Source organism: Osmerus mordax, chromosome 25 (assembly GCF_038355195.1).
Source record: "Osmerus mordax isolate fOsmMor3 chromosome 25, fOsmMor3.pri, whole genome shotgun sequence".
NCBI lineage: Eukaryota > Metazoa > Chordata > Actinopteri > Osmeriformes > Osmeridae > Osmerus > Osmerus mordax.
The window spans coordinates 5,534,860-5,550,098 of record NC_090074.1 but is presented as its reverse complement, the minus strand read 5'-3'; the positions used below and the strand labels follow the sequence as shown (position 1 = coordinate 5,550,098).

Sequence of the window (15,239 nt, the reverse complement as noted above, 5' to 3'; positions counted from 1 at the left end):
GGTATAAAATAGAAAACAAAAATGTGTGCAGCCTTTATTAGTGATTATACGTAATATCTAATTATATTGCAGTCAGTCAATGTCAAATATAAACCTAAAGGACAATTGGGTCACAGCACCATTACCCTGCAATATGACGTTTATGATAAAGTATTGTCGAGGCAGTTTGCTTGTCAGTTTAAACCTTGCATTCATTCATGACCACAAAATAGCTACATTCATATAGGCTAATTATCCGATACGATTATAATGGAATTCACATTTTCCATAACTATAGCTAGCTAGGCTACCCACTCTTATATTTTGCATGATGTTACGCTATTAGTTGACATTTAGCCTATAGGAAATCCGTTAGATTTAGCGCTATTGCCTACAATATATCTGGCCTATACATTGTCCATATATTATTATAATAACATTTACCGAGTGCTAATAAGTTTAAGATGTAGGTCTACTATTTATTTTTCGTTTTGACGTTCACGACGTTGCTTTCGGACCCACAAGCTTCAATTGATGCATTCAGCCCTTATTCCTCACCAAGACAATTGAACAGGCATGCCCACCCCATCCCGTCTCAAGGACAGAATACCAAAACATGGCGCGCGCGTGTAACTGGGAAACCCCGGCTTTGCCTCCACCTGATGGCAGCATCAGGCAGCCCCGTGAAAAATTTGCGTGGGAGTTCCCTTCATCGCCATGTCGGGGTGGTGCAGCGCGCAGTGAGGATCTCCTGAGAAGATTCTCTCTCTCTCTCTCTCTCTCTCTCTCTCTCTCTCTCTCTCTCTCTCTCTCTCTCTCTCTCTCTCTCTCTCTCTCTCTCTCTCTCTCTCTCTCTCTCTCTCTCTCTCTCTCTCTCTCACACTCTCTCTCTCTCTTTTTCTCTCCGCCCCCTCCCATTCCGTGCTCTCCATCCTCCCCCACACGACAGCTTAGCACAGCACAGCAGCATCCACCCATACAGGGTATAGCAGTCATCCCCAGCTCAGGCAGTGATACAGGGACGCATCCAAGTGATGCCACTGCACCAACCGCATCTCGCAACCGCGAAAACACGTCGAGAATAAAGAGTCACTTCTGCAAGAAGGGATACAAACGCGTTTGCCTCGAGACAGTCACTGCCCATGAAGATGTCTAACGTTGACATGGTCTTAAACGCCACCGACCGGGTAGTAAAATGTGAGTTAATCCTATTTGGTTTTATTACAAGGCTGTGGATGTGCGACTAATGTTGAACCTATTGTACCAATTGCGATTGCGAATAAGGCCTATCGGTTGGGTTGTATTGCGTATGTCTTCTCATGTGGATGTTTGTGATGTGGGTTATTAGAAATATATAAATAATTGTATTTTGCAATGATGCTGTGATGTTGATAAACAGTGAAAGGTAGTGTGGTGGTCCAGAATGGGGTATGGGGAAATTCTTTTCTCAGCCATGTTCAAATCTAAGATTTTGCTTCGTGACCGTTTGATTGAATTTCATCTTGGATAGGCAGCAGGCGGTACATAAAGCATAGTTGCCGTGTTGGTCTTTGCGGTTGAAGCAGTGATGCAGCAGGATTTCGTTGGCACCGAGATAGAGGGCGCTTGGTGAATACGTGTATCTTCATAATGGGGGAGGGGGGTGGAAGCGATCTACGTTGGCAATTGATGTGGCAGTTTTGACTGTTGGTGAGTAGGTTTTAAGTCTATATTGGTTGAGTCATTGGTTTTTACTTTCAGTTAAATTTAAGAATGGATACATTCACCAACATTCCTTTGTGGCGTCTGATTAAGATATGACGCATGCTTATACGTTTATTATCTTCAGATTATATGTAGGAGCGGGGCCTATGAACACTATTAAATTGAACAAAATCTATTTCCAATATCGATCGTAACGTTCAACTGTAAAGCCCGTATCAGGTTGTGGCTAAACGCACGCGTAATCATGTCAACCAGTACATTAGACTAAATAGAGCTATAGGGATAAATCGCTGTCTTGGCAGTCGCACATGTTGAATTCTACATTGAACAGCCATTGGTACTTTATAACGAGGTACCCTCAGCCTTTTAAGTGTGTAAGAATATAGTTTTTTCTAGTGCCATTCTTGCTCCGACCTGCTGTTGACACATAACATCAGCGGATTACATTTGTTGGTGAGACTTGTCCCAAAGCATCCTGAGAGTCTTTTGAGTGACACAGAGGTTTAGTCGATCTTTTCAAGCCAAGGCTGTAATATAGCAGCCTAAATATGGCCTAAAATGTGCATTTTGTTCATTACATTCATTAGGAAAGAGTTAACCCAAAATGGCAAAACCAACCATTTTCAATTTGTGGAATGAGGGGGTTCTCTAATCCTTAATGTCACAATCACTTTTTTTTTCTCTCACAATAATTGTTTAATACCGTGTGACTACTCCCATAAATGAGCATTTACTTCCGAGTGACAGGCCAGAGGGACCAGATCAGGTTTGCGACTTTGCGTACACAGATTCAACATAAGAAATGACGAGCAGTGCAACAGGTGAGTGTGCCTATGTTAATCCCTTGACTCGTGTCCGGACAGCACTGGCCGAAACAGAGCTCTCAAGGCGCCATGACAACACACAAACACATTCATGCCTTCCTGCTTATGGCGCCGTGTCATCCCTGCACCGTCTGCGCCGGCACATTCCTGCTGTGTCAGGGCTACCGAGAAACGATTCAGTACTGCGGTGACTTCGTGCCACTATGCCTTGACGAAGAATCCATCAACAGGTCTAGCGGTGAGAAGGAAGACCGGCGGACGGTGCTTATGAGCCCATCTCACGCTTAATGACAGTGGTTCCTTTGTAATCGGGTTACCACAGGTAACGTTCCCTTGTTAGGCCTTTCGCGTCTGAGCCGGGTTTTTCACGGTCGTTATGGAGACATTTACATTTAGTCATTTAGCAGACGCTCTTATCCAGAGCGACTTACAGTAAGTACAGGGACATTCCCCCCGAGGCAAGTAGGGTGAAGTGCCTTGCCCAAGGACACAACGTCAGTTTGCATGACCGGGAATCGAACTGGCAACCTTCGGATTACTAGCCCGATTCCCTCACCACTCAGCCACCTGACTCCCCAGAGACGGGGAAGGATGGCTTGTTCGTTTGAAGAAGGTGAAAGTTGGATGGGAACCGTTGCTGTGCAGTCAACATGAGAGATGGTTCCTCGCGCAGAGTGTACTAAGATTACATTTCAGCGTGGCTTTCCACAATGGATTCAAATGTTGTCGTTGGGACACGCGTCCAATATTCTTGCTTGCCACGACGCCCCTGTTCCTTAGAGTCAATCTGTCATCATGTCATGAAAGTGTTGACAGGGTCGACCTCATCGCCAGAGAAAAGCTCTTCCTGACTGCCAGCAGTGTTCCTAAACCTTTCCCCCCCTATCAATCTTCCAAGGAAGCAGGAATTAAATATAGCTGGACTCTATGTATAATTTAGGAATTGCATTGTGCACAAAGACACATGAATAAATAACCACGCGTCAAATTTCCTGTGAAGTTGCAAGCGGAAATGGAAGTCTTGTCTCCGTTAAACCGATTTCCCCCACAGTCCGCCTCAGCAGTGCCCCCAAAGTGAATCATCCTTATGTCACACTTAGCTTTTCTCTCATGACGTCGACTTGTTAATCAGCCATTTCCGTTGTCGCTCTCCCGACGACTCTAAAACTCGAACGGACTCGGAACGGGACACGGCACTGATTTCAAGGCCCTCTATCGACGTGATCCAGACACGTGAGAAGATGCGTGAGAGGAGGGGTTTCTGGCCCCCCCGGACGGGGCCGCAGAGCTGTTTCTCCCCAGCGCGTGACGGCAAACACAGACCCAGAGGAGGACAGACGCCTGGTTCGGTCCTGCTGGCCATTCCCGCTCCTGCCCCGTGGGTTAGTTGCTGCATCAACCTGTTCAGAGACAGTAATCTGGGGTGGGGGTGGGCGGTTAGGGGGGGGTGATATCGATGTCAGTCATGCTGTCCGGGTTGGATCTCTTTGACTGGAGGGCACGCGAAGGCTTCAGTCCAGGAGATGAGGCCGAGCCTGCCCACTTGGCCTCTTCCTCCTGTCTAGACCTCTCTGGGGAACCCCCCCCCCCCCCTCCCCACCACAGCCAAGCCACAGAGTGTCCTACATTCCTAAGTGTGCTTCTAGGACATTATCTGTGTTAGTGACGGTGGGTGCTCGCTCCATCTCCCCGCCGTTTCCAGCGCATCGAACGCCCTCTTTTTTTTGTTCTTTTTTTTTTGGTCTAGGAGCAGATACCCTCACCAATGTAACTTCTCCTCAGGACAAAACCGTCGTGTGGCCGCAGACCCGTCTGTAAATACCACCGCTGGATTTAGGCAGTCGGTCAGCACACAGGGGCTTCGCCGGGCCGTAATGGGTTCGAGAGAAGCCCCCAAAAAAACGGCATATTAGATTTCCTTCGGAGGAATCGCCCATCCCCTGCGCGGCGCTGAACAGCATTCTCCTCTGGCGCTGTTTGCCGAGCTATAAGCCCTGTGTCAGAGGGTGATCGATGGAGACCTACTTACATCAGCCGTTCACTGTGCTCGGTGTGACACACCCAACAACCACCGGCTGTTTTTAGACTGTGTTTGTGTTTTTCTTTTTGGGGGGGGGGGAGGGGACTACTTTCAGCATGGGATTAATGTTTAGGTTCAGATTTGGGACGCTGGGATCTTTGGGGTGTTGTGAACTAGATTATGAACCTGCTGAAACAGGACTATTATGGTCTGCTTGCTCCTAATGGAAGATTTCAGTCATGGATACGTGCCATTTTTTTCCACGAGCTGGTTGGTGTGTTTCGCTTGGCCCTGTTGTCTTATGTCCATTGTTTATCATGCATATGCCTGTGTTTGTGTGTGTGTGTGTATATATATATATATATGTTGTAGTGACATCAGTGTCACAGTTGCTCATTGGTGGAGCCCAGCCCCCCGGAGATGTGGGTGTGTGCGTGGGAGTGGGGGGGGGGGGTGGAGGTGGAGGTGGGGGGTAGGATGGTTGTTGATGTTGATGCTGTGATAACCCCTCAGAGAGAGAGAGAGAGAGAAAGAGAGAGAGAGAGAGGGGGCGAGCAGGGCACTGGGTATCTGCATGCATGATATGTACTCACAGGCTTTATTTAGCAGTGTGGGTGAATTATTTAAGCATGGGTTTGCAGCAGTGTTTTACTGCACACAGGCCTGTTACATAATGAAACTTCCCCAAGGTCTGGTGATGAGAGGGGAGGGGGTGATGGGGTCTCGGGGGCAGACATTGTAGAGGAGGGGGAGGGAGAAAGAGAGAGAGAGAGAGCGAGTATGGGTGCAAAAAGAAGGAGAAAGGAATGGAATTAAGAATTCAAGATGGGATTCCACAATAGAGGTAGGGGCCAGATCCAGAATGGAGAATGCTGACGGATTGTAAGGGTGGAGAGGCTCCGTGAGAGGGATTGTGAAGGAGTAAGGGTAGTGAACATGTGAAGATGCCGAGGGCAGGACAAGAGAGAAGAGTCACTGGATATACATGATAACACGCTTGCACGTTACACAACCGAATGGCAGATTCTGGAGTATAGAGACGGGCCCTTCACACACCCACACACACACACACCCACACACGCACGCACACCGACACAAACACCCACAGGGCCTGGGGCTTGGGATTAGATCTGGGTTATGGCCAGCAGCATTTAGACACGTGGGGGTTAAAACACAAAGGTTTATACCAGTAGCTACAATCTCAAAGCGTGGACCCGCCGAGTCAGTCAGGAGACACAGTTGGAGCCGTTGGAAGGCCGTATCATAGAGTTTGGTCCCTTCGTCAAAACCCACAGCTTCCGTTTCCCTCGGGGGCGACGACTGAGCCCAATTCCTGTTCAGGCTGAGTTTAGCTTGTGGTTTTTACGGGTCACGATGGCTGAATGCCGCTCTTTCCAGTCCTGGCTCGGCCCTGTTCACCTACCAGCAAACACGCCGATACTTCCTCCCTGGCTCTCGCTCTCTTCCGAACTTCAGCATATTGGCTTTTCATGCATGGGCTGGTTCCAGGGCCGCAAGCTGCCACACGGCCCGTTTCTGGGGAGGACGAACACACTTTAGGGCTCGCACATTCATGCCTTGCCTGAGAGAAACATCGGGTCCAAATAGCTATGGTCTGTGACCCGATCTTAAAACGTTTGAGACAAACAAAATGAATATCATACAAGACCATGATCACACTTTAGACCAGGTAAAGCCTTAGTACGTTAGTAAGCCTTATTAACACATATTAATGTTGATAAGGGCCATATTACATGAACTCTTATCTCATCTTATGATAACACTAACCCAAGCCCTAACCCCATCCCTTACTAATATGATTAACACTTATGGAGTTTTCTTAATGCATATTCAGGTTTACAATCATCTCACAAGGGGCTTATTAACTATTAACTCACACTTGTAACAAACACAAATGAATGTGGCCACAGTAGTGACTGTGCAACTATGTGAAAGCTACACACACACGGACACACTGCGCAGGCGAATAGTAATCAGTAAAAAACCTTTTGGTAACAGTGGCATGCAACATTGTGCCCCCCTAGTTATTCTGAGTCTCTGTGGTCTTTTATTATTTGGCAGAAAGATCACTTTCATGCCGCACAGCTTTGGTTGCATGCAGTTTCTCTCTCAAAAGCATTGTATGACTCAATATACTTTTGTTTCCCACATCTTTTCGTAGACTCTTTGTGGAACAGAACGACCCTGCCCTAGCAGGGAAAGAGTAGACTTGAAATTGAATGTGACTGTATTGAATGAGAGCTCAATACATGTTCGTTGTTCTTTTTCCTACTAAGTGTAGCGTTACCTACTTAAAGTGCACAGATTTTGTACATTCACATACTTATTGACAATATCGATATACTGTATGTAAAAATGTGTTTGTATTTCCGTATACTTCAAGTAGGCCTATATTATTTGTTGTTGTTTGGGTGGCTTTGAGGCAGAACATTAACAGCTGCAGTCAAACATCTGCTAGCGATAGCTTCTACGTTAGCGAGAGTGAATTGTTGAATTCTCCTGTCGGTGGATAACACCGCACGCCTACAACTAGCGCAAGTCGTACAGTTTTGCTGTAAGTATACAGCCAACAGCATTACGTGCATCGTCATTAGACTGTTGGTGAAGCCAACTGACGTGAACTCCGTGTTAAGCATGTTGTCTCCAGTGCCAGCCTCAGAGGACTCCGTCTCAAAGGAAAACGCGCTGCTCTTGCACCAAAAGCTCCCAAGACGCTGCCGCTGACAGTAAGTAAAAACAACCAGACTGACGCGAAGAGTGTCAGTGGCTGATTATGACTCTACCATGTACAGCGAAGAGGACCCTAGTATCATACATACTCATGAAAAAACATACATTGATCACCTGGCAAATTTCGACGAATTGATATCATTCGAACTCGAACCAATTGACATGTGTCACAGTACAAGTGGCACCATTTTAGTTCTGTATCAATTTCTCTAAAATTTCAGGCCTAATCAAAAGAATATATTTTTTGTGAAGATGACCTAAATGTAGTAGCAAATGATTTTATAATCACAGCATAGTCTACATAAACTGGACCCAGACCCTGTCGATGACCTGTTATTCCCGGCCCCAGGTGAGGACAGTAATGGGCTCCACCAGAGCAGGCCTGGAAAGTGCCGGAAGGCAGGTTGCAGGTGAACGACAGGTGACAGCTACACTTGACACCTCGACTCACCCAGAGAACTGACTGACAGGTTTCCTGACCCTGTCACGGTTGCCAGTGGTGACGTGAGCGGTGTTCCGAAGGTACGTTGTAGGGACATGGCACGAACCAGACAGACAAACAGACTGTCAGACAGGTTGTCGAGGCTACCCAAGCACGATGGATGCCCAGAGCGAATGTATATCACTGTCATTGCTGCCGGACAGTTTTAGCCAAAGGACACCAGCGGTTGGTTCAGCCAAGCAACTCACCCGCTATCTCCCTCTGTCACTCTGAAACCGCTAATCAGGGCATCTACATTTAAATTTGACATTTTAGTCATTTAGCAGACACTCTTATCCAGAGTGACTTACAGTAAGTACAGGGACATTCTCCCTGAGGCAAGTGGGGTAAAGTGCCTTGCGCAAGGACACAACGTCATTTGGCGTGGCCGGGAATCGAACCAACAACCTTCTGATTAATATCGCAACTCCCTAACCGCTCGGCCACCTGATCTATCTCTCCGTTTGACTAACAGCTGGATAGATGCACAGACAATGAGAGCCAACCTGTATGCTGGCTGAGCATGTGTAAAGAAGACTGGTCATATTTGGATACAGTGCATCTGGTCTCCTCGGGCTCTGAATGATGGCGGAGGAGGAATAGGGGAATAGGGGAGGACAAGCGACAGTTTTGCCCCGCCATCTGTTTCCTTCCTGAAGGATATACTTTATTTACCGTCAGTAACGATACAGTATGATAACAGAATATACTGCCCATTACAATACAAAAGGACTGACAGTTTCGAAACAATAAACTTGCCTACAACAAGAGCTGAAAAGTCTGTATTACTGTAAGGGATATTTAATGGTTGGTTGATTCGTTCTTTGTCATTTTGGTCCATTTCGCACCCTCTCTGCCTGAATATGAGAGCGTTTTAACCGGAGGCAACACACTGAATGTGTGTATGGTGTTGCTTCCCTTGTCAGACTCCCATGCAAATCGCAATATTCCTCTCATGCACTGGCTGTCCTCCAATAGTCAGCTGCTGTTGCCCGGCAACATGCACCACGGTTCAACTCTGCCTGGGCGCCCAGTGAAGTAAGCTGTCTCCCATCTCGCTCTCTCCCATCTCTCCGTCTCTCCCCATCCCTCTCTTTCTCCGTCTCTGTCTCTCTCTCTTCTCTGTTCACTTTCTATCTGTTCTCTCTGTTCTACTTTCTGTCTCTTCTCTCTCTCCCCCTCATTACCTCTCTCTCTCTGTCTTTGTATCGCTGGACTTTCTCTCCGTCTTCATGCGCATTTGGATCACCCTTCAGCCTCGTCCACGTCTTTCATCTCGGAAATCCATTTTCCCCTTCTTCCATCCCCATCTTTTATCTAGCTGTCCCCCATCCCCCTCTGTTTTCTCTCTCTCTCTCTCTCTCTTCTCTCTCTCTCTCTCTCTCTCTCTCTCTCTCTCTCTCTCTCTGTCTCTCTCTCTCTGTCTCTCTCTGTGTGTCTCTCTTTCTTTTTCTCTCTCTCTCTCTCTCTCTCTATCTCTCTCTCTCTGTCTCTCTCTCTCTGTGTCTCTCTCTCTGTGTGTCTCTCATTCTCTCTCTGTGTCTCTCTCTCTGTGTGTCTCTCATCCTCTCTCTCTCTCTCTCTCTCTCTCTCTCTCTCTCTCTCTCTCTCTCTCTCTCTCTCTCTCTCTCTCCCTCCCTCCCCCCCTCTGCTTCTGTCTATACAGTCCCCCACTCTGTGCCTCTGCCAACCAAAACCTTAGATGCCTGACACGCCTCTACCTATAACATTCCCCAGGGGTCTGAAATGTGTTACCGCGAATCATTATTTTGACAGCGCACATCAATACGGCGCACGCCGCGCGCGGCCGCGCGCACACTGCACTTTGAATTCCATATACCGAGCCCCCATGGTCCCCCTGGGTACTTTGCGAGTCACGCGCGAACGTCGCCGTGACGCCCGTCGGGCCGGACACTGGCGCTGAGTCACAGGGGACGGTGTCGCATCTCGTCCTCACCGCGTGCCGTCTGACTCGTCGCGTTCCTGCGAGGAGGGGACGGGCGCTTCCAGCTTTCGAGTGGGAAGACGCCGAGGAACGAAGCGCTAACAGTTACAGCCTGCTCCTTGACAACAAGTCGAGGCGCTTTTCTCTCGATTAATGACACGTCGCCGGCGCAGGCGCACACGCTAAGAGCTGGAGACACACTGTCGGATACGCACGCAAGACACAGACCGTTTAAAAGAAACGGCCACAGACGGAAACCACGCACGCACGAGCAAACACACGCACGCTGTTGAATTGAAGGGATGTCTTTACCCCACTTCAAATCTCCTGCCAAGGCTGGGCTCATTATCCTAGCAGCAGGGACTGGAGATTTTTTCTCTCTCCCCCCCCCCCCCTCCCCCTCTAGTCAAGCATCCATTATTTAGCAGCATGTTGATCACGTTGAGCCCCAGCTCTGAGATCTCGTCTCCTCCATCTCCCCACAGCCATGCTCCCCATACACCACCGCCACGGTGCTGCTCGTCCCCACCTAGCGCACACGGCCACGCCGCCGCCGCTGCTTATGGAAGGGAGAGTGTGTTTGTGAGGGAGGGAGGGAGGGAGGGTGTGTGAGGGCGGGAGTGAGTGTGGGTGTTTTGAGTGAGTGAGTGAGTGAGTGAGTGTGGGTGGGTGGGTGTTTTGAGTGAGTGAGTGAGTGAGTGAGTGTGGGTGTTTTGATTGAGTGTGGGTGTTGTGAGTGACTGAGTGTGGGTGTTTTGAGTGAGTGAGTGTGGGTGTTTTGAGTGAGTGAGTGTGGGTGTTTTGAGTGAGTGAGTGTGGGTGTTGTGAGTGACTGAGTGTGGGTGTTTTGAGTGAGTGAGTGTGGGTGTTTTGAGTGACTGGGTGTGGGTGTTTTGAATGAGTCAGTGTTGGCGTTTTGAGTGAGTGTGTGAGGGAGTGAGTGTGTGAGGCAGTGAGTGAGTGTGTGCGTGGTTGAGTGAATGAGTGAATGAGTGAGTAAGTGTGGGTGTGAGTGAGTGAGTGAGTGAATGAGTGAGTGGGTGAGATGGAGGTAACCCACGATACTGTGGACTGAATCAGGCTGCACCAGCCCCAACTGATTTACACACAAGCTTCCGGCGACCTATTGATTCGGCGGACAGATGAAGCTCTACAGATTGATTTGGTCGGCGTGTCACTGGGATTGGGAAAGCCCTCCATCGTCGTGTGAGTGGATGTGACCTCTCTGCCGCAGGCCGGCAAAGTAGCATACGGCACAGAATGTGTTGAAACAGTAGAACCTTCTGGCAAGGAGGCAAACCCACACACATATCTAGGCTCAGGATTAACAGATCAGGCTGGAATTGGTTTGGGTTTGAGTTGGCAGTGGCCAGTGGGACTCCTCGTCGGCTAATGCACCGAGATCGGCACCAGAGCAGCGAAATTACCTGTGTTGCTCCCAGAGCAATGATGTGTGGTTGGACTGGAATGAGGCTGGAGGAGGTGGAGTGGATAGGTAGCAGGTCTGTCGGCTGGGCTTCCATTGCCGTAACAACCGAGATGAGTGCTCCCATCAAGCGGCTGTGTTGCCTTTCCCTCTTTGTTCCATGGAGTTCTTGGCTTCACATGTCCAGTCACCAAATCACACAACAGGGATCCAATACAAGGATTAGCCGTTTATTCATTTGAGGTAAATTACTTGCGGTACTGTGTCATTGTGGTCGTAAATAAATGGTGATGATTTGCCGTGCTTACTGGTGTCCGTGGCAGCTGCAAATACAAGCCTTGGTTGTTTTTTTAATCTAGTTTATTCTATCTGGTAAATGATCAGTCGGCCTCTTTATTCCACACAACACATTGACAATTTACAACCATGAATAAATTATAATATACTCCGGAAGCATACATAATTGAAGTAGGGCATGTTTTGTTTTGGGAGGATACATGGACAAGCAGCAGACCTCACACTCGCTGTTTACAGTGAAATTATCCCAAACATAATGATTCCTGTTTAGCAGTGGCTTTCTTGAGGAAAACAAACTCTTCATCTTCTCCTCAGATGTGTAGAATGGCAGGGTTCACTTGCAGTGTCGAATGCACAGTAACAGCGCAACTGTCGAGCACGCACCTATGTCACCAAGTTCAAACGGATTCAGCTCACTTGTCAGCGTAAATACCGCCCTTCTAATCGCTAGCATTTTCGGTGGCGGAGCTAACCAACGCAGTGTTCATGAGAGGAGGAGGGGGAGTAACGTATGTGTGTTAAAAGACCCAAGATAAACTCCGGAGAGGTCAAATAAGGGGGTGATACTGACGTGTGACGTAAATGGCACCTGTGACAGTGATGTCGTGACTCGCGTACAAGCCCAATTCGCTCCGCCGCGACGCCTGTGGTTTGTGAGGAGTGTGTTTACATTTACATTTAGTCATTTAGCAGACGCTCTTATCCAGAGCGACTTACAGTAAGTACAGGGACATTCCCCCGAGGCAAGTAGGGTGAAGTGCCTTGCCCAAGGACACAACGTCATTTGACACGGACAGGAATCGAACTGGCAAAAAGATTACTAGCCCGATTCCCTAACCGCTCAGCCACCTGACTCCCTAGTTTTTTAGTTGAATGGGTTCATATCACTCCCCAGTATAAGTACATCCCTCCCGCGCCATTGGACGACAAGGCTTTCGGAAGGCAGGTGATGTTAACAAGGCCCATAATGACACCCGCGCCACCCGTGCTATTAGACCTCTTGTCAGTTGAAGACAAGAGCCGGGACGATTCCGACGTCGAGCGTTCTAGGGCAGTGGTTCTCAAAGTGGGGTCCGGGAACCATAGCGAAGGGGTCCGCGAAAGAGTTTGCCGTAAATGATAACGTTGGAAAATGGTGCTGTATCATTAAAAAGTGACACATATTATAATCTACAGATGGGGACCATTTGCAGAAATAAAACAAGCATATTGTGTCCAGTTAAGATCACAAAGGGCATGCTGAATGGGTGTTACGATCAGGGGGGGGGGGGGTCCTCGTAAAAGGTTCAGCCCTGTAGGGGGTCCCTGGCCCCCAAAAAGTCTGAGATCCCCCCCGTTCTAGGGGATGGTTTTGCCCGGCGAGTGTCTCGTCCGCCCCGTGTGGATGGCTTTCGGTTTGGCTGAAGTCTGACCATGTCTTCATTGTTCTGTGTTGTGCCCCCAGCCGTGCCCTTCCCCCTGAGTCACCGTCTCACCATGAAGGAGGTGTTCGACTGCGAGGGGAAGCCCCGGGTCGACCTGCTTAAGGCCCACCTGACCAAGGAGGGCCGCGTGGAGGAGGCGGTGGCCCAGCGCATCGTCAACGAGGGCGCCGCCATCCTGCGCCAGGAGAAAACCCATGCTGGATATCGAAGCACCCGTCACAGGTGAGGGGGGGGAGTGGGACATTTTCGACGTCTGTGTTTTGTTTTGTTGTCTCTCATGTCGAACTGCGTTTCACGACGACAATCGGCGAACGTCCGTGGTCCGCGACGGAAAAACGAATCAGGAAGACGGAAGGGTGTTTCGGATTGAGGGAGGATTCTATCTGGTTTGTGTGTTCCCAGAAGAGTCAAACAAGCAAATATGCGTCTGTGCATCAAACTGAGGGGCTCTGATTCCCATTGGCATAGATGCAAGCAAGTTGCGCGCCAACAAAGTTTTGTTTGCGTGCTTGCATGAGACGCGGGACAAAGAGAGAAGGCGAGAGAGAACCGAAGAGAGATAGTTTCCATCTGACAGATGAAAAGAGAGAGACAGGAGCACAGCGACTGGGAAGACTGGTGACCTTCCGTTCCAAAATAAACTCCAAAGCACCTGACTAGATTTCAAGCGAGGAAGACTTCAGACAGGGAAGGACCGCCTCTCGAAAACATGCCGATTTCCCACCAGCGGGCCGCTGTCACTTTGAAGTGTCATCAGTCGCGTCGCGTTCCCGTCGACTGCGGCCCTCGAGGGAACCGGATGAATCGGATCTCATTTGGGGGGGGGGGGGGGGGGGGGGGGGGGGGGGGGGGGGGGGGGGGGGGAGAAAGAGCTGTCGTAGCGTGTGGTCGACTGGTTAGGAGGCTCCTCAGGGACGAGGCCGGGCCGTCGCTGGGATCCGCACAGCTCTTGGCTAGCGAACGCCACCGAGGGGACTCGGATTGGACAACAACCGGGCACATTACGGCAGTTAAGTCGCTGGAAATGTAGCTCTCCTCCATGACTGTGTGAATGGGAGAGGACCAGTGGCGTCGGACGGTGACTCGTTCGACTGATCCAGGTCCAGATGGTCGATACCTCTTCGGTCCGGGCGAGGGAGCGGGACCCAAGTGGGACCCTGTATCGTTGCCACACGAGTGCAGTCAAGCGTCGTCCCGTTAGGCCTCCTCTCCTCTGGGCCGGCCACCCCCTGGGTCCTAGTGCACACACGCTTCCAGCGGCCTGGTATGTTGGTCGCTTTGAAGTACAGGAGTGGAGGGGTTTGGTTGTTTTTGTGCCTGTGACCCAAGCTAGGTGGGCTACCTCCCCTCGTTATCAGCTGACCCCCCAGCCAGCCAATCGGTATGGTGCTTGGTACCCTATGACTGCCCAGGCTAGAGCACCCAGAACAGCAGTAACTACAACTGTTCCAGCGAGAGCATCCAGGACAGCAGTAACTAGAACTGTTCCAGCGAGAGCATCCAGGACAGCAGTAACTAGAACTGTTCCAGCGAGAGCATCCAGAACAGAAAACGGTCGGAGGAGAACAGCGTGGTATCGGGGGGGCTGACAGTGCCCAAGTGGTTGAAATGGACCGGCGTCAGTGGATACCGAGATGCCATTTTCGAAAGGGCGCGCCCCTCTAATGTGAAAACGGCATTTCGAAACGCAATCGTAGAAACAGAGGAGGTTCAGGCGGAGAGAGGCAGAGAGCGGGAGAGCGAGGGCTGCGAGAGAGAGCGCATTAACGGGAGAAGCACAGAGCGTGTGTGAAATTTGCATACGATTTCCGGGGCGGGCGCGTGGACACCGGGTGCGTGCGGGTGCGTCGATAGACTCCGGGAAGGTTTCCGAAGATTCCGTAGTATACTCGACTCCAGAGACTTCTCATATTGTTATTGAGAAGCTCACACAACACACACACACACTGCGCGGCGGTAAACAGTCGAACTCCATTGTGTTATCGAATGACAAAGGCTGCACAGAATGAAAGGCCGGCATGTTAGCATGACAACACTAAGGCCGTCTGGCAAAAGCTGAATTGGGAATTGTAACTGTAAGCCTCGTAGGGAAAAGCATGCATTTTCTAATGGATTCTGTCTGCATCTAAGCGATAAAACATTTTCAATACGGAAAAAACAGTAGAGAAAGACGAGAGGAACACGTTTCCAGTGTACCAAAGCGTGCAATAGGAACCCATTGAAACCATATATCTTCGAATTGACTCATCCAATCAAGTTCTATTATTTCTGCAATGACAGTTACTAGGCATCCAGCTTCCTGCATATTTGATAACATCAATAATAGATAAGAGTGAGACAAACTTAATATGGTTTTATTATAGCCTGCATGGGCAATTCAAAGGAAAC

The 15,239-nt window shown here is 49.4% G+C and overlaps 2 protein-coding genes across 2 annotated transcripts in view; one reads left to right on the top strand and one right to left on the bottom strand.

The window, feature by feature from the left end:
* Positions 1–974: 974 nt before the first annotated feature.
* LOC136933328 (protein phosphatase 3 catalytic subunit alpha-like) lies at positions 975–13,077 on the top strand. Its single transcript, XM_067228644.1, has 2 exons — positions 975–1,176; positions 12,872–13,077. Exons 1-2 carry the CDS (start codon positions 1,122–1,124, stop codon positions 13,075–13,077), a joined length of 261 nt encoding a protein of 86 aa, XP_067084745.1. The 5' UTR covers positions 975–1,121.
* A 1,289-nt stretch (positions 13,078–14,366) lies between these two features.
* The window catches only part of zgc:100829 (uncharacterized protein LOC445149 homolog), an 11,474-nt gene continuing 10,601 nt past the window's right edge, over positions 14,367–15,239 (bottom strand). Inside the window, 1 exon segment of the mRNA XM_067228643.1 lies at positions 14,367–14,512. Coding sequence (XP_067084744.1) covers positions 14,367–14,512 — 146 coding nt within the window.

Bases quoted from the DNA above. Each gene is read 5' to 3' on its own strand.
- LOC136933328 (XM_067228644.1), top strand. From the start codon at position 1,122: ATGAAGATGTCTAACGTTGACATGGTCTTAAACGCCACCGACCGGGTA. The intron at 1,177-12,871 runs GTGAGTTAATCC...TTGTGCCCCCAG, and splicing joins CACCGACCGGGTAGTAAAAT to CCGTGCCCTTCCCCCTGAGT.